At 47.6% G+C, this 25,869-nt stretch overlaps 1 protein-coding gene across 1 annotated transcript in view; it reads right to left on the reverse strand.

Annotated features, from left to right (window-relative positions):
• Nucleotides 1-1,849: 1,849 nt before the first annotated feature.
• Nucleotides 1,850-25,869, reverse strand: part of LOC144151751 (uncharacterized) — a 65,877-nt gene continuing 41,857 nt past the window's right edge. The window contains exon 7 of the mRNA XM_077682911.1: nucleotides 1,850-2,465. Coding sequence (XP_077539037.1) covers nucleotides 2,356-2,465 — 110 coding nt within the window. The 3' untranslated portion in view covers nucleotides 1,850-2,355. The remainder of the gene's footprint in view (nucleotides 2,466-25,869) is intronic.

A 25,869-nucleotide genomic window follows, 5' to 3' on the forward strand; every position in this document is an offset into this window, starting at 1 on the left:
GTTAAAAGCAATAAAAGTGTAACATAAAATTTTCGTGTCAGTGCTCCTTTAAAGGAGCCATGAAGAGAAAATACAACTTCGTTTAATTTGAAAGAACGAGGATTCAGTATCTCTCTCAGCTTCATTAGAGCCACAAAAGATGTTTTTTAACGAAAAAAAAGCAAGAAGTACTTAAAAACTTTCAAATTTTGCGCCACAGTGACGTGTTATGAGCAAGAATGACGTCATACGGGCCAACAATAAAACATAATTTTCAGTGCGTTAAGTGCACGTTAGCATTCAAGTGGTGCGGTCAAATGGAACTAGAGGCCCCATTACAGACTTGCAGTCATGTATCGTCGCGACAGGTCAGTTAGGCGGCCACCAATCGCACAAACAAGGTTCCGTGACGTCATAGAAAAGTTGCGGGAAATCGGCTAGGGGGTCGCGACTGCTTCAAACGTTTTCTTTAATATCTCCGTTATTTGTTCGAAGATTGCGATGATATTGGTATCATTGTTATCGGGACTAAGCAGTCTTTCTAATAAAACCAACTTGTATTTTGTCTTCATGGCTCCTTTAAAGGGGCACTGACACAAAAATTTAGCATCTTGTTTTTTTCGTTGCGATAAGTAGCTAGTGACCTACTTATAACCTGTAGAAACCTCATTTGCTTCAGCGTGCGATGGTTGTTTAATTAGAGGGATTTTAAATGCGGCCAGTCGCAGTTTCGGTTTCAGCGAGTGCCGTGAAACGATGGATTTTGTGGATTTTGTGTGAACAAAGCTGACCACGTGACCGTCGGAGGGATATCACAGAGCAGAGCCGCCGTAGCACTGCCGAATCCGCATCGACGGCAGTTTCTGCGAATGCCCCCACGTACTGATCTCGTGAGGCGCTTAATTAGAAAGCGACCGTGGATGTGACGCAGACGCTGCGAGTGCAAATGCTACCGCGGCTAAAGAACGACGCGCGGCGCTCGAGACGGTGGGTGGCAAGACGCGCGCTGGGAGCAGCCGGCCGGTCTGCCTACAGGTCCGCCTACAGATGTGTTCGCTCAGCACTGCGGCGGATATTCGAGTGCCGCTCTCGTAAGCGGTGCAGATGACAATTTTTAATGCAACCCGCCATCGCATCATTAACTCCTTTCTCATGTAAGCCACTATGGTCGGGACTTGGGGACAATTTCGTGCAGCGGTAACAAGCTATCACTCGAGCTACCTGCGCCGGCCTGGGCCACTTCGCGGCCGTGGCCGCCGCCTGCACAGCGACCGTGCGGCTAGCTCAGTGGGCTTTTCGTGCCTCCGGCGCGTTTTCGCATCCAATGGTAATAAACAGTAATAGAAACAGAGTGACTGGAATCGCTGTAGAACTTTGGTCGCGGCCAGCTGCCCGATTAGCTGACGAAATCACGGCGCCTCCGCCGCCAACGATCGGGTCGTTCGTTCTCGAGAGCAGAAGCTCCGCCCTCCGGCCCTCCGATTGGAGCGGCGAGCCGGGCGAGCCCGCGTAAAACGCCGGTAGCGCGGAAGCGGCAAACACAAACTCGTGACGTGTTTGGATGTTGTTTATTTACAATTGCGCGTGGTCCTCTGCTGGCTGCTCGGTTGCGTTTCGCACACTTCAAAATTGATTTTAAATATGTTCTAGGCTGTATTCGCCGCTGATATTTTGCAGATGATGTATATGTGTTCCCACCAATCTATCTCCGACGTTATCTCGCCTTCAAAATTTTGTGTCAGTGCCCCTTTAAGCTGAAGCAATTTAGATACACGAAGAAAGTCACTGGGCTTTAAGTTCTTCCAGACTATATTTATTTGCAGGAAGTATTGAGCCAGAACAGTACATATTCCTTACCTCTAGGTCATTTGAACAAGGCTAGACAAATAAACTGCAACCCAAATGCTAAGAATCGTTTATTTTTCAAGCCCATTTCGAACTGTCCGGAATAGTTTACCGCAGAACACTGCCACAAATGTCTGTAACGTGCACCTTTTTTCCTCGTTATAACTTACCTGGTTGCTGGTTGAAGCCTTTCAAATTGTGCTATTGTGACTGTCGTGCCGTAAAGTACGTTGAATTTGCTGTGAAATAGTTTGTACTGATTGTTGAACATTCTATTTTTATCCTCGTCCCCCGTCCCTAATGCCACACTATCGCTACGGGTACTGCAAAAAATAAATAAATAGATGAAACTTTATAAGCAACAGAGGCCTATAAAAGGGGTGGGCAGGGAAGTGATGCGGTCAAATTAAGTCCGGGGACCACGATGGCACGCTCGAACCCCCTCAACACCGCCGGGACACGAGGTGCTTCACAGGGTGGGCCCCTAAGTTTGCACGTTCGCCAGGTGACGTCCGGACGGGAGGACTGAACTCAACACCCACGGAGTTCGTCTGCATGGGAGCGTCGCTCAGGCACGGGTCTATAGTGGCGTAAACGTTGTATCGCCTGCAGTATGCGACATTTACGGACTGCTCTGTCACCTGAAAAATAATAATAAAACGATTAAAATGGGCCTTCTTGGGGTATTTCGGAAGTTAAAAGTATTTTGTAACAGCGCACTTGGCCCGTTAAAATTGCTGACGATAATGTTCACCTAGACATCCATCTGCTTTATTTTGCTGCAACGACGTATTTGTATTTTATACATATTCATGCAAATAAACAATTTTATCGTTCGACCTCTCCCTTCTAAATAAATTCATTCATTCATTCATCGTCTATGTCGCGGCACTTTAGGTATTTTCACATTCCCTAAAACGTCAAAAGTAATAAACCCAGTCATGGAGTCAGTCAAAGACAGGACGCAGGAGTTCAAAATCCGATTTCCAAAAAAATTCGCCCTTTCAACCGGGAAGAACGAGGACAGTGTAGACAAGCGAAGTGTCAACCGAACAGCGGTAATCACAGAGTCAGCAGCAGCTGTGAGAGAAGCAGCCAGTCAGAAGCAATCTGGCAAACTACATCAGAAAACAAAGAAACTTATTGAAACTGTCGAAAGATGAAACTGTCGAGTACGGTGGATCAAACTGAATTTCCGGAGCTGTGGAAATATCTGTGCGTACAGCACGGTCAGGATCAAGGAAACTCTGGAGAGCGGAGAAGCCTAGAAGCAACAAAAAAGCAGCTAGCTGTTCGGAAAGATATACTGTACGCACTCGGCGACGAACGGGGTGACGTTATTCCCAACATGGACGAGGCAATAAAAATGGCGAAACGATTCTACACACCAGACTTTACGCCAGCGGTGCTGGACCAGAGGCAACTACTGAGCCTACAACCTTAGCTAACGACGTCCCACTAGCAACTAAATAGAAAGTAGAAGAGGCTCTCAAGGGCATGAAAAGAGGGAAAGCTGCAGGTTACGAAGGCATAACCGTAAATCTTGTAAAGGAGGGAGGAGACATTGTACGACAAAAGCTTGCTGACCCATTTTCCAAATGCACAAGGACTTTAAATGTGCCCACAGCCTGGAAAAATGTCAATATAATTCTGATTCACCGGAAGGGAGATTCCAACGACTTTAAGAATTACAGACACATAAGCGTACACACTCGGTTGTATAGAAACTGTTTACCGAGGTAATAATTAACCGTGTAAGCGATAGCTTAGATTTACAACCACCCCGGGAACAGGCTGGGTTCAGAAAAGGATATTCTACAATAGATCACATCCATGTCCTCAATTAAGTAAAAGAAAAATCCATGGATTAAGATAAGCCCCTTTACAGGCATTTAAGGACTGAAAAAGCGTTTGATTCAGTAAGCCCCGCCACAGTGCTGAAGCATTCAGAGACCAGGGAATAGACGAGGCCTACATAGGACTCCTGATGGCATATATAAGGGGCTTACGGGCAGGCAAATCCTTCACAAGACAAGCGAAAAGTTCCCGATCAGGAAAGGAGTGCGACAGGGAGATACCATTTCGCCAAAACTGTTCGCAGCGTGTCTGGAGGGGGTATTCAGGAAGCTTGACTAGGAAAATGCAGCATTACGGATACACGGGGATTACCTGGGCCATTTGAGGTTTGCACACGACGTTGTCTTTCTCAGTGAGTCGGCAGAGCACCTGCAACAAATGCTTCAGGAACTGCCATCAGGAAGCACGGTCTTAAGGCTAAAAATAAATATATAAATAAATCCAAAGTGATAAGCAATAAGCATGCGGGAAGCGGCCTCTTCAGATTAGGTAATGCAACGCTAGAACAAGTATAAGAGTATAATTACCTTGGACAAGTTGTCAATGCTGGTCCAAACCACGAGAAAGAAATCCGGCGCAGAATAGATATGGGCAGCGGTGCGCTGGGCAAGCACTCCCAATTAATGAAAAGTAAGCTACCTCCATCACTAAAGAGAATATAGTATACACAAGCAATGCGGGCTGCCGGTGATGATGTATGGAGCGCAGACTTGGCGCCTTACTCAACAAATGGAAAGCAAACTTAGGTCGGCCCAACGAGCCATGGAACGAAGGATGATGGGGTAACCCCTTAGGGAAGGAAACGAGCCTCCTGGATCAGGGAGCAAACTCGAGTAGAAAATGTCATAGTACAAATTAAGAGAAAGAACTGGACTTGGGCTGGCCACGTAGTGAGTAGGAGGGACAACCGGTGGAGATAACAGAGTGGATACCGAGATTGGTCTGGGAAAAGGGAAGGGCCACTAACGCGATGGAGGACGAAATTCGGAGGCCAGGAATGGACTCGGGCAGCGCAGGACAGGAGCGGGTTGAGGTCAATGGGAGAGGCATTTGTCCTGCAGTGGACCCTGATGATGATTACAATAAAACATTACGAAGCAAGGCTGGAAGCTATACTCGTGCCATGGTTGCATGCGGTTTCAGCGGCCCATTCCTTTTCGGTATACCTTGTAAGAAGGTCTACAGTACAGTTGACACTGAAATCGTCCCCGGGCCGTATTCGCTAGCGCCGCCTTGGCTGCGGCTCATCCGGTGTCGCCACTGCCGCTTCTGTCGATGGAGGACAATCCACGAATGTGAAGCCTTTGCTTTAGAGGTTTTTCTCTTTGTTACTAAAAACACCGAGACTTGTTCTTATCGGGGTTCATTTGCCTGTATATGGACTTAATCGGGAGTACTGATGAAGCTTCCGGGACTACGCCTTTCCCTATTCCTCCTGGTACAGACCTCTTTCCTCAGGAGGTGGTTACTGAAAAGTTTGCCTTTCGTTTGCCTGTTATATTGTCACGTAGTCAAAAACGACGCAGGCTTCTTCAAACAACAAAAGTTTATTGCAGCAAGCTCGTGCTCCGCTAAGCACTCAAGAATGCACAAGCGGCGACAGAGCAGACGGGTGTCGGCGAATGGAATACAGCGGCGTTTGCCCGGCGAGAATTTATTTTGTCTCGTAATCATTTCTGGAGCAGTCGAATTAGATCTAGAACCCTTGCGATTACTTTAGTCTACGTCGACAGAACGGAGCACTCTCCCTATCTAATGAGATAGCCTGTAGAACGGACAATTGGGCAAGTGGGTAGCTATTCATCTTGGCCGGGTGTTCAAAGCGCTCACAACACCGGAACAAGAAAGAGGGACGACGTGGCGCTAACTCGCAACTACTGGATTAAAAGACGCACAAATATACCGACTTCAAGTTGCTTTCACTATTTTACAGCGAAGCTGTTAGCCTGTAGTTGGTCGGAAAATTTCGTGCCGTAAACGGAAAACCCAGGTAGGACCCAGCAGTTCACGCGTGAGACGCTAATCAGGCATACGGCATAGAGCTCGATCAGTATTCGTTTTTTAAAAACCCACAACAAGCATCGAAACCGCATTACAGATGATAAGGCGCCTGTGAATAACGGGACCCCCACCATCTGTTGCTGGTAAAGATTATGTTTCCAGAATATGTTTGAAGACTAAAAAGGACTAGTGTCAGTAAATAGAGCAGTTCTTGCCCAAGACGCCGAGCGCATGGTTCAGCAGGCAGGACCCGGATTTACGGCCAGAGAAGCCGAGCTCAAGCGACAAGCTCGCCTAGACGACGATAAACGTTTCATACCCTCCCCCGTCAGCATTTCTAGTGGTTTACAACAGCTTCGCTGGGCATCCACTCTCGCAGGGCGGTGTGGCGACTATTTTTGTCTTGGGCGAGCAGAACGCATCACGCGAGACTTAGTGAGTATATATTTGTGTGTCTTTTCATTAAACCAATATTTGCGAGTTGCGTCTCTCTTTCTTTCTTTGTCCCTTTGTTGTGACTGCTTTGAACACCAAGATGAAAGAGCCTGTGCGGCATACCAAAGAAAGAGCAGCTGATTACGCGCTTTGCTTTGAAAATAGATAGCACAGCCGGACGCGGCCAGACGCTCACAACGAAACACATAAGTAAACAATACAGGAGGAACGGTTCGCGGGCGGGGTAATATCATTGTTCCTGGATATTTTTAAACACAACTACGTAAATTGGTTGACAGTAAAAGTGTCCAACGCAAAATGCCGGACCATACAACAGATTCTAGCTGTGTAATAGTACTTATTCACTGGACGTTCGTACCAAGAGAACAGGAAAATTCAATTGTTTTCATTGCCGATCTGAAATGATTGAAACTATGTATGCCTGAAAATCGTGTGCCCTCGTTTATCTAGCGCGTATTTGTCCTACTGGTTGCAGGGCTGTGTGCGTGTGTTGGGAAATGAGATACTTTGTGATGTGTTCTCGCACACTTTAGGCTCGTCAGCGTGCCTTCAGAAGCATACCTAAGCGATCTTGATGTGTTTGAACAAGGTATACCGTCACACATAGAGTATCTAACAGTATACACTAGAGAGGAATCTGGCGCTAGTGTCTATGCGGCTCACATCAATTTCGTCTGTGTCGTCATGGACCGCCATTATACATTGCGCTCGCCTTAGTTTCATCATTGGCTTGGATAGAAACGTTTTAGTACCACAAATTTAAACAAAGTGCCACAAAAACGCGAAGAATAGTGTGCAGTTATATATGTAAGTGGGAAAATAAAACAGATTGTTTTAAAACTAAGGAAAAAAGAAGTAAAGCGCATTTTTGCCGGAACGGTAGTGCCTGCTATTCCGCAGGCCAAGGTTGTAGTTACGAACAATGTTAATATTTGGGGTGTAACTCATTAGAGACTGCTTTTATTAATTTTACCATTATTTCAAATAATAAGTTGTTTAAAGAGTTTCGAAAGTTTTTTTTAGTGTGCCTATGAAAACATTGCTTCGTGGTGAACCGGTGCACCGCGACCGCCAGCTATACAAGAAAAATGAAAACGTGGCGTTAAACAGTCGTGGAAGATGACAAGATGGGACGCATACAACCGCCCGTATCTGCCGTATCTTGTCTTCGTCGAAGTAAGTTTTGTTTCTTCTTTTCGTCGGCTACAAATTTCGCGGCGGCATATTACCCGCTCAGTCACACGTCCTTCGACTGCGGCATGAGCAACGTCAGGTGCGATCACGCATTGCCTGCTGTTTCACTCAACACGGGCTACAACAGAAACTGAAGGATTTCGGCTACCTTGTAGCTCGTAAACGTGTTAATGCATAGTGAAGAAAGCAAATCCCCAAAACCGCTTAAGAATCGAATCGTCATGCCAAGCCCAAGCCAAAAAGGGTGTCTTCCCATGAACCCCCACGACGACATGGCTTACGAGGCGCAGTTTCCTCTCCAGTATACTTACTAAGAAACTCCATGCCGTCACATTACCGTTCGTGCAAGGCTCGCGCTACACACGGCATGCGCACGAACACTCCGTGCGCACGAAACAGACCCCCTGCGACAGCAAGCAGATCAGCAGCAGGTGGCCGGCCGGCCGCGAGCTCTACGGGTGCAGCAGCAAGATAACACGCCCAGTACTCTCGCTTATCTGTCGCCGCCCAAGTTCCTACCTATTGCCGCTGTTGCGGCCAACAACCCAGTCTGCGTTCCGCGAACAATAGAGTTGGAAGCACGTTTCATCCAAACGGTTTGTGTCCGTTTCAAAAGTTCCTGTTTTGAGCAAGCCCTCATTGGCTAAAACTGAACACCCGGATGTGACGCCATGCAAGCACGGTGGAGCCAGCGGAGCTATGAGCCGCGGCTTCTCGGAGCAGACGATTTGGGGCAGACGATTTTTCGTCGCCTTGTTGTTGGTACGCTGGCGGAACAATGAACACCTAAAAGATAGTTTAAAATAGGTTTAGTCGTTTAAAATGTGTTTACAAGAACAGCTGCGCAAAAGTCGACCCAAAGCCCGCCTACAACTAGAAGTACGTCACAATAAAACGGACGCAAAAAGGACGTTTTTAAAATGGACAAAGACGAGAATGCCGCCCCTGATCGGTGCATTCCAACAGCGGAGCTGTTTACGCCGAGGAATATACGTCCGTCGTACCAGAAACCCTTGAAGTGTGAGGAAAGGTGTCCTGAGACAAGGAGCCCTCGAGCAAGTGTTGGGAGTGCGCGCCTCAAGAAAAAAAAGTGGTTAGGGAGGTCCCGGGAATCAAACCCGCGACCTTTACGCCGTGAAACCAGCAACCGAAGCCCTGGGCCACGCCGAAGGCCCGAGGGGTGCGGGGTGAGCAGCGGCGGGGAACAATAATGTGTGCAGCAAACTGGGGAAAAAAAGAAGAAAAACAAAAAAAAACGCTTTCCGTGGTCGTAATTGAACCTGGGTCCATCGCGTTATGATTTAGCTATCACCACTTTTTTTTCTTTATTGCCTTACTTTATTGCAATACAACGACACAACACTACATTGATAAAACTGCTAGCCGACACTTGGGTAGCAGAAGCCAGCTAAAATTGTTTCATGCTTGTCAATGTTTCCATCACAGGCAACCATTCTGGAGGCTCCGGCTGAGCCCTCCATACTTCAATAATCTACCGAATTGACTCAGAAAAATACTCTTTAGAGCGTTTGTCATCAACATCACGATGGCGTATGGCCATACGCGACTTCCAAATGCCGTGCAGGGCCAGAACCATGACGAGGTCGTACGGTACACCGTCTTCACTTTCGATGGGCAAAAACCGTATTCCGTGTGCGTCTAGAGGGAAATCTTTCTTTAATGTGCGCTGAAGCACGTCCCAGAAAAATACTCCGTCCCAACACTCTAAAAACAGATGTTCGATCGACTCGGGTTTCTTGCACGGATAACACTGAACGCCTCCTGGGAGGTACAAACCCTTGTCTTTCTGCCACGTCTTTACGGGTAGCACGCCAGCGTGAAGTTTAAAGAAAAATGTCTTCACCATGGCGGTACCACCATTCTTTTGACACGCTTAAGCAATCCTGGCCTGGCCCTGCGCGGTACATTGATCTATACAATGGCACAGGTAATAAAATGTCCGCAAGGTCTCGGTAAAGTTTTTTGCGCGTCACACTGGACAAATATTCATGAGTGAACCGGGCTTGTAAAAAAAAAAATTGGGCCCATCTCCCCGCGAGGGGGACTCGAGTAAATGCGTCGCATAGGGGGTGGGTGTATTGCGTTAACGTTTAGTGTTTGGGGAGTTGGTGGTAGTGAATGCGTTGTATCGGCAGCTTCTTGACGTAGTTTGAATGAGTCAAGGATATAAGGCGCGTTCGTAGCCTTTGATTCTGTGTCGGTTTTGTGGCGCAGTGGGAAGAGCACCATGTACCTCGCGTTCCGCCCACAGGTAGTGAATGCGTTGTATCAGCAGCTTCTTGACGTAGTTTGAATGAGTCAAGGATATAAGGCGCGTTCGTAGCCTTTGATTCTGTGTCGGCTTTGTGGCGCCGTGGGAAGAGTACCATGTACCTTGCGTTCCGCCCGCAGGGTCGTGGGATCGAAACCAGGCGCCGATAACTATTTTTTTATAGTGTAAGGGGGAGGGGTGCGGACCTGCGCCTCGCCGGCTGGCTGCGGACGACGTCGAGGCACGACGGGTGACAGTGCGAGTTAAAGAAATGCTCTGCATTTAAAACTGGACTGCCAGAACTACTTCACGGAAATATCCTCTGAGTGCGCCAAAAGAAAAACACGCTGTCGAAACAATAAAATCAGGCAGTGACCTAGCTAGTTTTATCTGACACGTAGTGCGCAAGAAAGGTTCCTGTACGTCACGCAGAAACAATAAAATGATTGACGACCTGCCGCAAGAACAAATGCCAGAGCGAAAGGCCTCCGAGGCGCACGCGCCGAAACAGGTTTGTGCGGCTCGTTTGTTCCCATGTCGTCTCCCAAATAAACACTGCAAAAACACGGTGGAGTGCCTGTATGTTCTTCCGCGAACAGTGCAATACCTGTAGAACATACCATAGTTTACTCATAAAAAAAAACACATTGCGCACTGAGGCTCTCGCAAACACTGACAGACCAGTGCCTTTCCATTTTTCGACCTTTTCGCGCAGTTCGACGGCCTTCCTGCGCCAGTAAGGGTCACTATCGGTATAATTTTCTAAAGGCACACCTAGGTACTTCGCTGGCGTCGTCTGCGAACTGACACACTCGAAGACATCCGGAGCCTTGTCCCAGTGTCCATGCCAAAAACCCAAACATTTTGCCAATTAACGCCACTGGCGCTATATTTGCAAAACAACTTGAGGGTGTTTAAAGCAGGGTGTCGAACCGGTATTTTTTCGGGTTCGGTTCAGGTTCGGGTTCAAGCCTTTCGGGTTCGGTTTGGGTTCGGTTCCGGAGCACCTTTCCGTTCCGGTTCGAACCGGTTCAAACGGGTTCAAACGGGTTCGGGAAAAAAGGCATGAGTTCTTTTTTTTTTTGCTATTTTTGTTGCGCTCGGTTTTCGTTTCTCTGTGACGTCGGTATAAAAACGAAGTCACAATGTAGGTTTGTTTGTGGAAATGTTTTGCTTTGGACAATTTAAAGGGACCCTAACCACTTCCGTCAACTTTTTTTCTAAATCTTGAATGCTTGCAGAACGTAGAAAACCAACACATCCTGTACTTATATTACGGGGTCGCGAAGTACCTCAGCCAAACATTACTGCTCTATGCCCATCAGAGAACTTAGAAACTTGCTCAAAATATTTATCTCTTCTTCCCAGTCTCTGCGTTCTTCGACCGCTGGAATTACGTCATTACAGGGGTGTAGCGGCTATTTGCCGGCTTTCCCTAGCCAATTCAAAAAGAAGGTCGCAAAATCAAAGCAGAAACGAAGGCGTATCCGCTGCGACGTGCAAATTACGCAGTGCCACCCCATGCTGGCAATGGCTATATATTTCTCAGCGCTTCCAGATGCGACGTAAAGAGTGAAAGCGTTTATAGAAAGCGTTGAAGAGTCCTGTGAACTGTACAATCCACTGCAAAATGTTTTCTATGGTAGGTCATCGATTACAACACTAACTGATACGAAATAAAGGGTTCGCTGGGACACTTAAGGCTGTATATGTGTGTGCAGGTGAAATCAGTAGTCTTTATGGCCGCAAGTCTATTTTTATTTATTTGGTTTCACTTGTTTGTAGAACTTATTTTAACTTTATTCTTGGCTCAGAAACCCGCAGTTTCATATCCTGCAGTTTTCCTGCGAAATTTGAGTGCGGCGTGAACTGCAGCTTCCTCGGCGACGGCGCATAGCTGCTGCGTCTCAGGAAGCCTCAGCAAACGCACGACTGCGCACGCTACACTCTGTCGTTATCTCGTTGCCCGTCGCCACCGGCGAGCATGTCCCTTACCCTCACACTTTCGCCGTCTTTCATCCTCCGCTTTCCTGCTTACTCTACCTGCGGTGGCCTTTTCGTTCTCTCGGTTACAACGGGGGCGACGCTAAGGGAGTATGCGAAACCACAGGAGCGGGCGCTTAAAAGCTGCGCTCTAAAATGTGGCTCTACGTAGCCGTCGCTGTACCGCTTTGCGATCCACTCCCCTCGCCGACGAGTGTCTGGCCGCACCTCGTTTCCAAATTATGTATCCTTGCCTCAGCAGTCGAAAAACACAACAGAAAAATACGACAGAATGATCCTGTGAGGGAATGGGACATCCTGTAGTCTGTAGTAAACCCTATCCTGTAGTCTGTAGTAAATCCTGTCCTGTAGTCTGTAGTAAATCCTGTCCTGTATTCTGTAGTAAATCCTGTCCTGTAGTCTGTAGTTAATCCTGTCCTGTAGTCTGTCGTAAATCCTGTCCTGTAGTCTGTAGTAAATCCTGTCATGTCTGTTTTCGTAGTAAATCCTGTCATGTCTCCAATTTCAACTTGTTTGGCATAGGAAATTTACTTCCCGTGATGTTTTTTCTATTAAGTACCTGAAGTATGCCTGATTTTAATAAAATTTCATTCAATTTCAATTTCAAAATTTCAATAACAATTTCCATAAAAATATGACAAACAAACATAAGCATTTGGGGTCATTCTTGCCTTTCTGGTACAAGCTTGAAATTGTTTTCAGTGAATAACTGGTTTCAGAAAGCTGAACCAAAAGGCATTTAAGCAATGCAACTAGTGGTACATTCATGCATGCAATACAAAAGTTTGATGTTACGCAGACTGCACATGCCTGATCACAGTCCCAAAAAAAGCAGTTTGCGGTGCTTATTCATTTTATTTTCCTCTTTTTACAACACTGTTCCTGGGCACTACCGCGGCTTCACTTTTTGTCATGGAGAGGCTTTTACTGCCCTCTTATGTTGCTGTTACACCAAACAAATAATTTTTATTAAACGCGCATCGACAATAACCATTCGAAAATTCGTTCCTTATATTAGTTAGGGCCATTAAAACACAAGTGAACAAATATTTTTTTACACTGCAAAACGTGAGAGAACGTGAGAAAATTAAAATGGAAAGTCAATCTTTAGCTGGAATGCTTGCCTTTGTGAACCTTGTTCCGTTGCATTCGCACAGCAAGGGGTGGAAGGATATCCTGTGGCGAAAAGCGCACGTCTCTGTGGTGCTGCACTATAGGCTCCGGACAGCGCCCAGAGGGCGACACGGAGCCCGCGACACGCAGCGCCATCTTCGGCAGATATGCGCAACACTGGGTCGGTCCCCGCAAGCTGGTACGCTGCTGGCTCGGGGGCGCTCTTCTTTTTGCAGCGCGTATTAAACATATTAGTCGCCCCTTTTGGGCTTAAAACGAAGTAAGTGATTGTAAAGTTTTCCTGCCACATAGTGCATAGGAATGGAGAAGGATTTATTCGGTTAAACTCGCGTATAGGAACACATATATAGGCCGCATAGGAGTGATGCCCACAAGAGAAACGCATGTACAGCCTGTCTGCGGGGCAAACCTTCGTTAAGATCAGCATGTTTCGCTTCAACAGAAAACGTAATTTATATTGTTCAATTCACAAAAGTGGAGGCTTTGTCTGCAAATATATAAGACGTTGCGCGATGTTCCCGCGCGGGGTATTCCATCCATGTGAGTGCACTTGCATGCGACTGCAGAACTACTAACTGGACCACATGCAAGTTACATATAGGTCTTTGATCCGAATGTGAGGCCCCATACATGTAACAGTATGAAATTCACGTTTGTTGAGGTATAGCGAAAGTGCGGACGTTAATTCTCGGCGAAGCCCGCTTCGCCGAGCAACTTTTGGGCTTCCAGTTGTAGCCCAGTGCGTTAGTTGCATACATGTAAACACGCCCCGAAAAAAGAAACTCTTCACGAGAAGGATATCACAAGAAATTCCTTTGGGCAGGGATGGGATGGGATGGGATGGGATGGGCGGAGGGGTAAGCAGAACATCTAATAGGCGTATCAGAATAAATTACGGAATATTCATATTCGGGTATTTTTTTCTCCCCACGCCAACGGGTTCGGCAGGAGACCTCCGCAGGAAGGAATAGTAGCGCTTTTATTACCATCACCATCTTTACAACAAGTCACGGGAGAAAAATTTAGTTCCCTGAGCACACCTTTCACTGGTCCAGAGTGACCGCAATCACAACGGACGGGATAAATAAAGTTTGTCCTCCTCCTGCTCCTCCCCGAACGCAAAATTTTTTTTTCCTGTGTGCATATTGTTCCAACTTTTATTGCGGCGCGTCTTAGCTCTATTTTTCTTTGCTTTTCAGCGGCTTAGACAACAATTTGATTGTTTCTTTCGCAAGAAGAGGCGGTGATTTTATGGTATCCAAAAGCTCGCGAAACATTTGGAAACATTAACGCCTATAAGTGTCCACGCCCCATATGTGGTTATACGTATTTAATTCGGCGGTATAAGCACGTGGAATATTAGATCAAGCAGAGTAGAACCGCTGGGTGATAAAACTACAGTGCTATAACTGTGCCTGGGGGCCCTCTTTGTTACCAAATTCAGAGCGCACTTATGTGTATTGACCGCCTGCTAACCAGCCTACTAACAAGCTAATCGTACACCACGGCAGCATGTAATCCGCTCGCTTAATGCGGGCCTTTCAAGATTCAGTAACCATGCTCGGTATCTGCGGAAAAAAAAACAGAGAAGAAGAATCCGCGGGAGAATGCAAAGCCTTGAACCCATGCTTCCCAGTTGTGCTGGCCTACGGCTCGGCAGCGAGGGGACAGCATTTTATCAGTGCCCCGTTTTATTTGGAGGCTTCCCCCGACTATATAACATTTTGCATGACTTCGTTGCACTGTGTAGTACATACAGGCACAAATAACGTTATAACAAACGTTTTTTCAAAGTTGCGTTCACTGGCGCTGAAGGCGGTCGGCGTGGCGGGACCGACCCAAAGTTGTGCGGGTCTGCCGCGGCTGGCGCTGCGCTCGCGCGGCAAACTTCGCTGTCCGGAGCCTATCTTGAAGAGTATGCACGCACGATACCTGCCGAAGTCACGCAGGGATCGTGGCAAGTTCAGTCGATTGTCGAAGCACATCGCACGTATTCCAAATCACGCTGCCTGCGAGATTTGTCGCATTCACTCACATTAAATCCCAAGCACCCCGGTTAAGGGATATTCACACGAGAGAGAAATCCGCCGTTTCGCTCCTCGGAGTGCGCACCACGTGACCCCTACGTCACGGTTTCTCTCCGGCGCACCGCCTCCGATGGGAGATCGGAGCTTCTGCTCGCGAGCTACAAACCCTCCGACGCTCGGCGGCGGAGGAGGCGGGATTTCGTCTGCTCGTCGGGCAGCTGGCCGCGGCTGAAGTTCTAGAGCGGTTGCAGGCACTCTATTTTTATCGCTTCTTAATACATCGGACGCGAAAATGCGTGGCCCACATGACAGGCCCACTGAGGGAGCCGCGTACACCACCAGCACGGGCGCTTGGCGAGCGGCGGCCGCGGCCGCGAAGCGGCGCAGGCCGGCGCCGGTAGCTCGAGCGACAGCTTGTTATTGCTCCCCAAGGCGCAAACAAAGCTGCGTATACGAGAAATGGGGTAATGATGTGATGGAAAGTTGCTTTAAAAATCGTCACCTGAGCCGCTTGCCAGAGCGCCGATCGAATATTCGCCGCAGTGTTAAGCCTAACATCAGTATGCGGACCTGTAGGTGGGCCGGCCGGCTGCTACCACGTCGCGCGCCGTTCTCTGCGCGCGGCAGCACCTGCATCGCGTCGACGACCAATTTTTGGTCGGTTGACAAGATCAGTACGTATGAGCTTAATAGAAATTGCCGCCGTCGCGGAATCGGCGGTGCTACGGGAGCTCTGCTTTAGAGATAGGCGACTGCAAACAGTGATGTCCCTTAGAAAGTCGCATCCTCCGTGTGAGCGAAGGAGCTGGCCGAGCGGATCTCCGCCTGCGGTGACGTCACGACCTCCCTCGGATTTCTCCGCTGAAACGCTCCGTCGTGTGAATACCCCTTTAGTCGTCGCTGGAGGAGTCCTCACATCGAGATGCTTGAAATCCGGACCACTGATCTTGCTTTTACCACAGCTTCCGAAGCTTCAAATGTTGCTGCTGACACTCCGCGGGGACATAAGATGCACGTTTTTACAAAAAAGTTAAGCCTAACTTCAACTAGGCAAAGCGCCAATGTGAAATGTGAACGAGCCACTGGGCCACGCAGCCACCGCAAATTTTGACCGGGAGACGAAAAGCAGGAGGGAACAAAGCAGGAGGGAACAAAGGAAGGGTAAGGAGGGAACCGGCCGATCACGAGAAGTTGTTTCGCGACCCCTCCTCACCCCTCTCGATTCTTCGTATTCTGGTCTCCCCGTCCCGCGAGTTCTGCCGCGCCGCGACATGCCTTCAGTGGTGACGATGCTTCCCCGAACTTCTTCCGAAGGGCCGGGCTAGAGGGAAGGCGCGCGTTTTCTTTCTTTCTACATTTATTTTTTTAACACATCTCGGTAATGCAGCGAGTTCACTGGCGCCGTTTCTTTTTTTTTTTTTTTCACACAGGTAGCGGCAACTGGTTCGCTGTTTTTAAAATCTTATTTTAACTATTTCGGCTTGATTGAACACATGCTTCGCGTTAAAATAAACAAATTGCTCGCTAAAAAATAAAACAACAGCACGCAGATTGAAACAATGGGGCTCTCAAAGACACCCAGAAATACATGTCAGAATGTGCACTGCAATGTGCACACCACGTCTTCAAAAAGCACATCTTGCTTGTTTTTTATGCGTCTGTTTTGCCGAGGGGCTACCCTTGTTGCCTGATTCTTTTATCAAACATTGTCCACAGTACAATATACGCAATTTCAATTCACTCAAAGAACCCAAGGAATTTCCGAAGTTCTCTATGTATCCATTTTTTTTATTATGGGGCTAGGCTTAGATGCTCCAACATTAGTCTGATTTGTGCTAAGTTGTGTTGTTAATTGCAAATTTGTAGCGAAGGTTTTTTCCAACACGGCCGGAATGCTAATGGCCGCAATGCAACAAACGTTCATTACAACAGACGCTTGCAATGCAATTGAACGAGATGACCGTCACTCGCACGCAGCATTATTTCCGTGCAGCGCACGCTAAAAAAAGTGGGATTTTGCGGCACCGCACGGGCCGCAAACACCAAGGGTCTATTCGTTTCACCTGCACCGCGTGAACCAGTTCAGGCGGTGCCGCACTTCGCCATTCGTTTCAGCGGTGCAGCTCGCGGCACCTGAACCGCGCCGTTCGATTCACCGGTGGTGCCGACGGGTGCAGGACGGGTTCATTGCTTTGCCTGCACTCCCTGCCGAGGAGGTGCAGAAGCAGACGAAAAATGTGCAGGTCTGGTTCCGCCGATGGCGGAACCCGCTTTGCACCGCTGTGAACTGGTTCAAGAGGTGCAGGCTGAATCGAATAGATCCCAAGTTTCGGAGCATCTGCGTCGATCACGGCGCGCGGCATACCCGTGTCCAGCCAAGCAGCGGCACCATACCGTCCCGGACTATCCCGTTCGTGATATCCCCTTCGCATTGGCTGAAGCCCTGTCCCCAAAGGCAATGTCCCATGTTATTCGATGCTCTCCAGCAACCTCCCCGCGTTGCTGTCGTTCAGCGCGGCGTTTTCCTGTGTATTCCGTTCTTTCCGGGCTATTCCATCGCTCTCCTAATGCCGGAAAACGCGGGGTTTTCCGACAGGGTAAGCAAGAGATTTTGTAGCAATACTGAACGGTCTGTCGTGTGACACTTTCGCAATGGATCTAAGCTTGTCTTTCACACTATAAAAATCTGCAGGGACTACAAAATGATGTCGCATGGCAGATAATAATGGTAATTACCGAATGCTGAATGTAGTGGCTGAAGGACAGTCTGTGGGCCAACAGAAGTTTGTGTAGTGCCTACAGGGTGTTGCACAATAACTGAAGTACAACAGAAAGGTCTCATGCGACATAAATTTTGTAGTTCTATTAGAAAGGTTTTTGTAGTGGGGACTGCAGAATGTCGGTCGCATTATAGATATGTCTGTTGTACTACATAAATTTCTGTCGTACGACAGACATTCTGTCATCATTCTGCAGAGATTCCTGTCTCACAACAGACCATCCTGCATTCCCAACAGAAATTCCTGTTGTGCGACAGAAATGCCTGTCGTACGACAGATTTTCTGTAGTTGTACTACAGAAATTTCTGTCGCACGACAGGCCACCCTATAGTCCGAACAGAAATTCCTGTCGTGCGACAGAAATGCCTGTCGTACGACAGATTTTCTGTAGTTGTACTACAGAACTTCCTGTCGCACGACCGACCATCCTGTAGTCCCAACAGAAATCCCTGTCGTGCGACAGAAATTTCTGTCGTGCGACAGAAAGTTCTGTTGTGCGACAGAAATTCCTGTTGTGTTTTTCGACTGGGAGTCTTCTGGAAGGCAAGCGTGTAGCCTCCTGCTCAGTTGGCAGCGCCCCGGTGCCTCCATCTTCCTTGGTGTGGCATCCTCGCCATAACCTTCTGGCAATGGACAGCCTCCCTGCAGGACGTCCATCGCCCCGTCCGTCCACGAAGCAGACGACCCGTGCGTCCACCATCGTTTTTTGGTCCCCTCGAGTGCCTCCGTGGAGCGGCTTCGCGCCCTTCCACACCCCCACCCCCACCCCACTGGCCGGCGGGCCACCCCTCGTCTCCGAATCCCTCAACCTCGCCGGAATCTTCTGGCTGGCCGGCAGACAGGCAGACAGGTAGTTTACTGGCAAGCGGGAAGCCCCTTTTTGGGGCAGGAAACCAGTGTTGTACACGTTCCTCCAAAATAGGAACGAAAGCTCGTTCCTCGTTCCTTGCCAATTTTGAAACGAGTTCCCGTTACAAGTTCCTTTATTGCGAAAGGAACGCGTTCCAGTTCCACTTCGAAAATTGGAACGTGTCGTTACATTAACGTTACAATTAGGTTTTTAAATTAAAATATAGTGTCGGATAATGCTGGGTCGAAGTTAAGTGAGACATTTAAAACTCACATCGAACTGCGTATATTATAAGAATATTAACACCACCGGCAGCAGATTATCTGGAGATAAAGGTCATCAAAAGAAACGCTCCTAGGCGAATTTTTTCAGGGAGCACCGGACAAACTCCGGACGGCTCGACGATATTTCGGTGCAGGATATTTCGGAGCGGAAATTTCGGTGTCCAAATTTCAGCGACCAAATTATCCGGTGCTTGCCTGTTTGCGACAGCCATTATATTTTTATTTCCGCTTAACGTGGGTTATGGAGAACAATCTGGAACAGTGAATTTATTTTTTTTATTGATGCCATGTTCGATCTTTGCCAGGTATTTTTAGAAATTCTACATTTATATATTTTTGTTTAATACCCCTTCCTGGGGACACCTGTTATGCAGCCGATTGAATTCTTTAGCACACGTTTTTTTTTTCATTTATGAGAGGTTGTTAATTTATATTCGCTCTTTTTTAGCTAAGACAATTATCCGTGTTTACGATGGTTTACCGCCTCTTTTGTATTTTTTTTAATCACACCGTCAAATTACATAAATTACATGCACACTCTCAATATCCAAAAAGTAACAAACATTAGCTAGCCCATCAGAATGAAGAAAACCTTATGAAGAGTATTACGTAGGCTGGGCTGCCTTGCTAAAATGAATTCGCGAACACTGGCCTAGGATATTGTCGGAGAGGAAAAACGGACCTTTTGGAAAACAGCCGCAGGTTGTAATGTCGTAAATGCTGATTAAGCGCGTACCGGTTGTGCATACAAAATCCAGCCATTGTGTTCGGGACAACCAACCTTCGTTTAATGTTTACAAGCCTACATTTACCACATTTTAATTCTTTGTTCTAGCGCCCCCCCCCCTCCCACCTCCCGCCTGTACGCTCGAATCTCGACCAGATTTCTTTTTCAGCCATATTATTTTCGGTTTCCCCTGAAAATCCTACTGGCGTGGTGGAGTTCACGGTCTCCGAAGCGTCACCGCAGTGATTTTTTTATTTTTTATTTAGAACATACTGCTAGCCTCTTAGTGGAGGCTTTTGCAGGAATTGGGTGATACATTCAGAACAATTACATAGCACACTTCGCGTTTAAAACAGAGAAAAAGCTTTACATTCACCATGGGCGCACGAAACCTCTATAATGTGACACAAAAAGCCACCCAAAAAGCCGCTGAGAACACAATGGCCACTGTCGTTTGCTGGCTACGCCCTTCCGCGCGTCGCGGTCATATCGTCGGCGCCCCCACTCCAGGAATCGCTCTTTCTGCGCCTTCAGTCGTCCCCTTGTGAATTAACTCATCAAGTCGCGCATATCATGGACACACCAGGTATACATAGCTTCCTCCCATTATAAGGAGCAAAAAAAAAATGAATAGGCTTGTGTGACGAGAGCGGCAATAGTTGCCTTCAAGTTTTCGAAGTTCAGTCGACGCAATGGTTTAGCACAAGTGACACCCCTCTCTCTCTACTTAGGGGGATGATTTCCGGTTGGGCTCAGCTTTCCCCTCCCCTAAGTAACGCCACCGTAGTGCGATGGTTGGTTTGCTAGTTTTAAGTAGAACTGACACCGAATGCAACGAAGGCGAGATTGATTGAGAGATTAATGAAAACGAAATGCATACGCGCCTAATCGACCTCGTTTTTCTGTTGTTTTTTTGCGGAAGTTTTCCTGGGGGGGAGGCGGGGGGAGGAGAGGAATAGACTAAAAGCAGCAGCGTCTTGCACCGTTGGGTGAAGTTAAAGGAAAGCGCTTTGGTAACACTTAAAGTATTAGGGTTGTTCACATGAATGTTAAAATAACAGAAAAATGGTTGAACGAATCCAAATTAACAACGTTAATTTTTACCATCTGCTACAGAAATTGGGTTTCACGTGGCAATGCTCCGCCAGGGTTTAGCGTTCGTTTCCACGAACGGCGGCGCAAGCACAAGTCTCGAACGTAAAATCATATCAAGTCACGAAATTACAATATTAAAGCTAAAATGTTCAAAGAATGCCTGGGACATCCCCTCACTCAAAATGTCTGGGCCAAGACGTCGTGCACCAAAATGTCCGTGCACAGAAATGTCCACACCGAAATGTCCGGATCTCGTTTAGCAGTCCGTCCGTTTCGTTGACCGGGACCAGTCTGCTCCTGAGCGCGCGGAAGGGCGAGTAGGAAGGGTGCGGAGGCACGGACATGGCGAAGGCAGGCCCGCGGAACTAATCCCCCTACCGCGACGAATGCCCGAGTGCCCAGCCGGGTCCCAGCCAACCCAGTAACAACGCATACGACAGAACGGACGGACTGCTGAAATTCTCTATTCTTTCCCCGCCAGGGAACAATTCTATCGGCCAGACGCGCATTCTGCCCTCCCCAGACAAACGATGAAGGGTGAAAAGCATTCCGCGGCTACACTATTCACCCGTCGAACGCCGCACAAGCATCCAGCATGAAAGCAAACACAAGCTGCGGCCTGCTGCGTGCTTATTTTTCTGCCTTTGACCTTCGAGGAAGCACGTACGGCTGAAGGGCGGGCGAATTTACCATCTTATAGGAAGAGAAACGCAGTAGCGCTTTGTGGATTTTTGTACTCGAGCCTTGGCATCAAAAACAGGCGAATCCTAGCGATGTAACGGCAGGAACGCCGTTCCTGCCGTTCCTTCAAAAACGTAACGAGTTACCGTTACAGTTCCACCGACCCTTAATGGAACGGTGGCGTTCCTCCGTTCCTCCAAAAAGGAACTAGTTCCAGGAACGCCGTTCCTTGTAACGCCGTTCCGTACAAGACTGCAGGAAACTTATCCGGGTAGCACAGAGGCTGTGCGCCCGCTGTCTATTTTGCTAACATCAGATGTCGACGCATGCGCGCGCGCACGCGCACGTATTTTCGCACGGCGAGGGGAAAATTTCACATTTAAAATAAATTGGTTTGTCTGTTACACTTTTTACTTACCCATAGTTTCAACGGCGTTTTAGCTTTAACACGAGATCATTAGCAATGCTAGAAGTCGAAAAATGTCCCGCATCGGCGTCAGCCTCCGCTGTGAACTGTTGCAGGTGGCGTTTAAACGGATGTCATTATCCACACCTTTCATCTGCTAACATGCCGGTTAGAAGGAAGGATAAGGGCTCACTGACCAGCGATTACAACTTGCTAATGACACTTCAGCCACAGGTGGCAGCGATTGGGTTCTAGGAAAGATAGTAGCTTAGTGAGGTCGCAAGCAGTGGTAATGGTCGCTTCTAGAGAGAGAGAGAATGAACTTTAATTAAATCGAGGAAAAGCTTCAGAGAGGCGTCCTCATTCAAGGACGCCTTGAGCTCGGGCCGAGTCGACAGCCCTTTCGATCAGGCGCAGCTGACCTTCGAGGCCTGAGCTGGCCAGGATATCTCCCAAAGCTCCGTAGAAAGGTGGACGTTTTAAAGGGGGTGGGGGGGGGGGGGGTTCCAGCGAAAATTTGTTGCAGCCGCCCACTAGGTGTCTCAGGGTCCCAGGCACTCGACACAGCTTGGGACCCTGAGACCACCATTTTCCCATAGGCGAAAATCGTTTTTACTTATTTTCACAACAAGCAGGCAAGTGCCGTCGTTGTTCCCGGTGTCAAACAAAATAGACCATAAAATGCGACCTTTGTGTGAAGTTTGAGCGTCAACCGAGCAGCGGTTCGCTCACAAAAATTTTTTTTTCAACTTTCCAATTATCGTCGTAACACCCTGTATATTTGTTTTGAAAACCCTTAGATGAGTATAAAATATGCCTTTGGTAATTATTTACTAACTTCAGTTCGAGATGTCACTCTTACACTAGAAACAACGTAACAGCGGAAAACGTGCTTAAAGAAAGGCATTTTATAGCATTCTGGTGGTCGTCACATAACTTTCCGGCTATTTTCTGCGAAACTAAATTTCCTAATTGGTCGAGAAGGAGACCGCCGCAATATTTACAAATACCAAGGACCCCAAAGGTATCGTGGTTGGTACCACCCTCTAGTTCATCTAAACGACCCTCTAATTCCTCTACTCCAAACTAATCAACACACCAATCCCACCAATTCTCACTAGCTCATCCACTCATCTCGCAAATCCACTCCTTTTTACCTGCCAATCCGCATTATTCGACTTTTTTCATGCTACCCTTAACTTTAAGGTAGAGAAGACTCAAGATAATACCGAAATTTGGTCGCATCTACTTTGAAAGTGGAAATTATAAAGCCCTCCAATTTTTTTTTTCAGTTCTCCTGCTCTCTGAGAGCACAAGGTACACAATGGCACTCTACAAGAAAAGGTACCGATGACTTGGAGAACTGGGAGTGTCTGTGTCTCAGCGCTGTTTTTTTATATAACTGCCTATTCAAACTAAAATGAGTGGAAGATATGGATTTATTGTTGATAATGTCCCTGAATGCCTTCACAAGGGGGCAGGAATGCACTGAAATTAACAATACATTAACAAGTTTACACAATATTAAACACCATGCCGATAAAAATTATGAGGAACAATCCGTGATGTGCTCCTTCGGGATATACGTTCTAGCTTAACTTTTTCTGAATGAAAAAGCAAACTGAGGGTGATAAGCAGTATCTAAAGCAAACTGATAGCATATACAGTCAACTTTACATTAAATAAGGGTAATAATAAGCAGAGAACCTGGTGGGTTATAGTGGTACTACAGACTATACAAAATATTTTGTGGTGCTGTCGGGCGAATGGTAAAAATATCATCAAACACAAGGTGGCACCATAATCGAAAACTAGAAGTTACAGTTTTGAAGCCCCGGAACCGGTTCGGAACGGTTCCTTCAATTCGTTCCGGTTCGTGTTAAGTTCCAAAATGGCGGAAAAAATACGGTTCCGGTTCAGCTCCGGTTCCGGGTGAGAATTCGGGTTCGGTTCCGGTTCCGGTTCGACACCCTGGTTTAAAGCGACGCTTATGCTACTCCTATCAACGCAAAAGAGTGCTATATCATAAGCGTACGCTAATCAGCGTACACTCACACAAAATGCTTCAATATATACACAAAAAAGCAGAGGAGACAACGGGCATCCTTGACGCACGCCTCGTTTAACTTGAATGGATTTACTCAGCATTTTATTAACGGCGAGTTGTGTGCAGCACCCATAGGCCATGCGAACACCCTTGAGTATAACACCACCTACGTTGACGTGCTATAACACTTCTAACAAAAGTTCGTGTGACACCTGATCAAGAGCTTTCTCCAAATCTATCTGGAGCATTGATACGGCACCTTGCAGGCTGTCACAACACTCGAGAACACTTCGGGCGTTGTGAATGTTAGTGACAATTGACCGCCCTTTAATTCCGCATGTCTGGTGCGGACCCAAAATGTCCTTTACAACGGTCTGCATTCGCCTGGCAAGTACTTTCATTAAAATCTTATAATCTACATTGGTCAGACTAATTGGGCGATACCCTGAAAATTGCTTCAACCTAGCCTCGCCCTCCGATTTCGGTATCAGCACCGTGTGAGATACCAGAAAGGAAGGTGGAAGCTTCCCATGGTCATAAGACTCGGCAAAAACCTTGCATAGCACTGGGCTAACGTCATCTTTAAACTTTTTATAGAAGGCAGCGCTGAGACCATCAGGGCCCGGCGTCTTGCCTGGAATTAACTCGTCTATAGCTTTCTTTACCTCATCAACAGTAACATCTCTTTCTAGGCTCTCGGAAGAATCTTTGTCCAAACAGGGCAGCAAGCGCACAAATTCTTCTTTAAATTTCTCCCTGTCGACGTCATGACTGGAAAACAACTTCTCGTAATAGCTACAAAAAGCTTGTTGAATGTTTTTCTGGTCGTTATACAAAACTCCTTCACTTTCTATTTCGACTATAGCATTTCTGCGGGCATAACTTTCTTCCGAACTGAAAGCTCTTTTGGTCGGTCCTTCCCCTAGCAGAAAACGTTCCGCTGTCGCCCGTACCATTGCTCCGTGGTATCGTTCCTTGTCGATAACCTCGAGCTGTGCTTTGAGCTTTCTAATGTCATCTTCAAACATTCCAGGCGACTTACATTCTTCTTTTAAAAGCACATCCAGGCTACTGCGAAGCAAGGCTTCTCGACCCCTCTCACCCGCCGCGGTGGCTCAGTGGCTAAGGCGTTGCGCTGCTGAGCACGAGGTCGCGGGTTCGATTCCCGGCCGCGGCGGCCGCTTTTCTGATGGAGGCGAAAAGCAAAAACGCCCGTGTGTACGAGATTTCGGCGCACGTTAAAGATCCCCAGGTGGTCAAAACTAATCCGGAGCCCTCCACTACGGCGCGCCTCATCGCCTGCGTTGCGTCGGCGCGTAAAACCCTACAATCAATCAATCGACCCCTCTCCTCATTTTTCATGGCACCTGATCTTTCGAGCGCTTTCATTTTAACTTGCTGTTTAAAGCTTTCCCATTTAAAAACATAGTTCGTGCCCCCCCAGCACAAAAGATTTCCTGTGCGCATGCGTTGACCATGCCAAGGAAAGCTTCATCTTGCGCAGTTTGTTGTTTATCTTCCAGAGCCCCCAAGAAAATGAATTTTGACGTTTTACCCCTTTTCGAAGTGTTACGGACACAAGGCAGTGATCGCTGAAAGATACAGGGGTCACTTGGTAATCGTCGCATTCAGGAACAAGATCTAACGATACATACACTCGATCGAGACGCGCGTGACTGGTGCCCTGAAAGTGCGTGTAGCGAACGGTGCCAGCCGTGCTCACGCCTACATCTGCAAGGGTGAAGTCGGCGACTATCTCGTTTAAAACCGCTGTACTCGTATCTCTGAAATTTGTCAGGCTACTTTTATCCCTCGCGGAACACACACAATTGTAGTCGCCTAGTAACACCAAGAGACGCTCTGTATTACACCACGTTTTTAAATCTTCGAAAAAAAATTCCTTTCGGCTGCCTTTGTTGGGCCGTAAACACAAATTACACGCCATTCGTGTAAACAGAACTGAAAGTGACAAACGACGAACCGCCCGGATTCTGACGCTGTAACGGTACTGAGGGTTGCCCCTATAGGCTACGCCGTTTAACAGCGCACAACCCGCGGATAAACCCACGGCGTGTGAGACACAAACTTCGTACCTCGACGCAAAGGGCCGTACCATAGGGACCGGGCAGCTGGACGGGTGGCGCCACCACTCGGCGCTCCCCTCGTCAGTGGAATGAGCCGGTGCATTGGAGTACACAGCCTCCCGTTGTTTTTGTCGTGTTTGCTTCGG

The sequence above is a fragment of the Haemaphysalis longicornis genome, unplaced genomic scaffold (assembly GCF_048455015.1).
Source record: "Haemaphysalis longicornis isolate Haplotype H1 unplaced genomic scaffold, Haemaphysalis longicornis Haplotype H1 scaffold_1, whole genome shotgun sequence".
NCBI lineage: Eukaryota > Metazoa > Arthropoda > Arachnida > Ixodida > Ixodidae > Haemaphysalis > Haemaphysalis longicornis.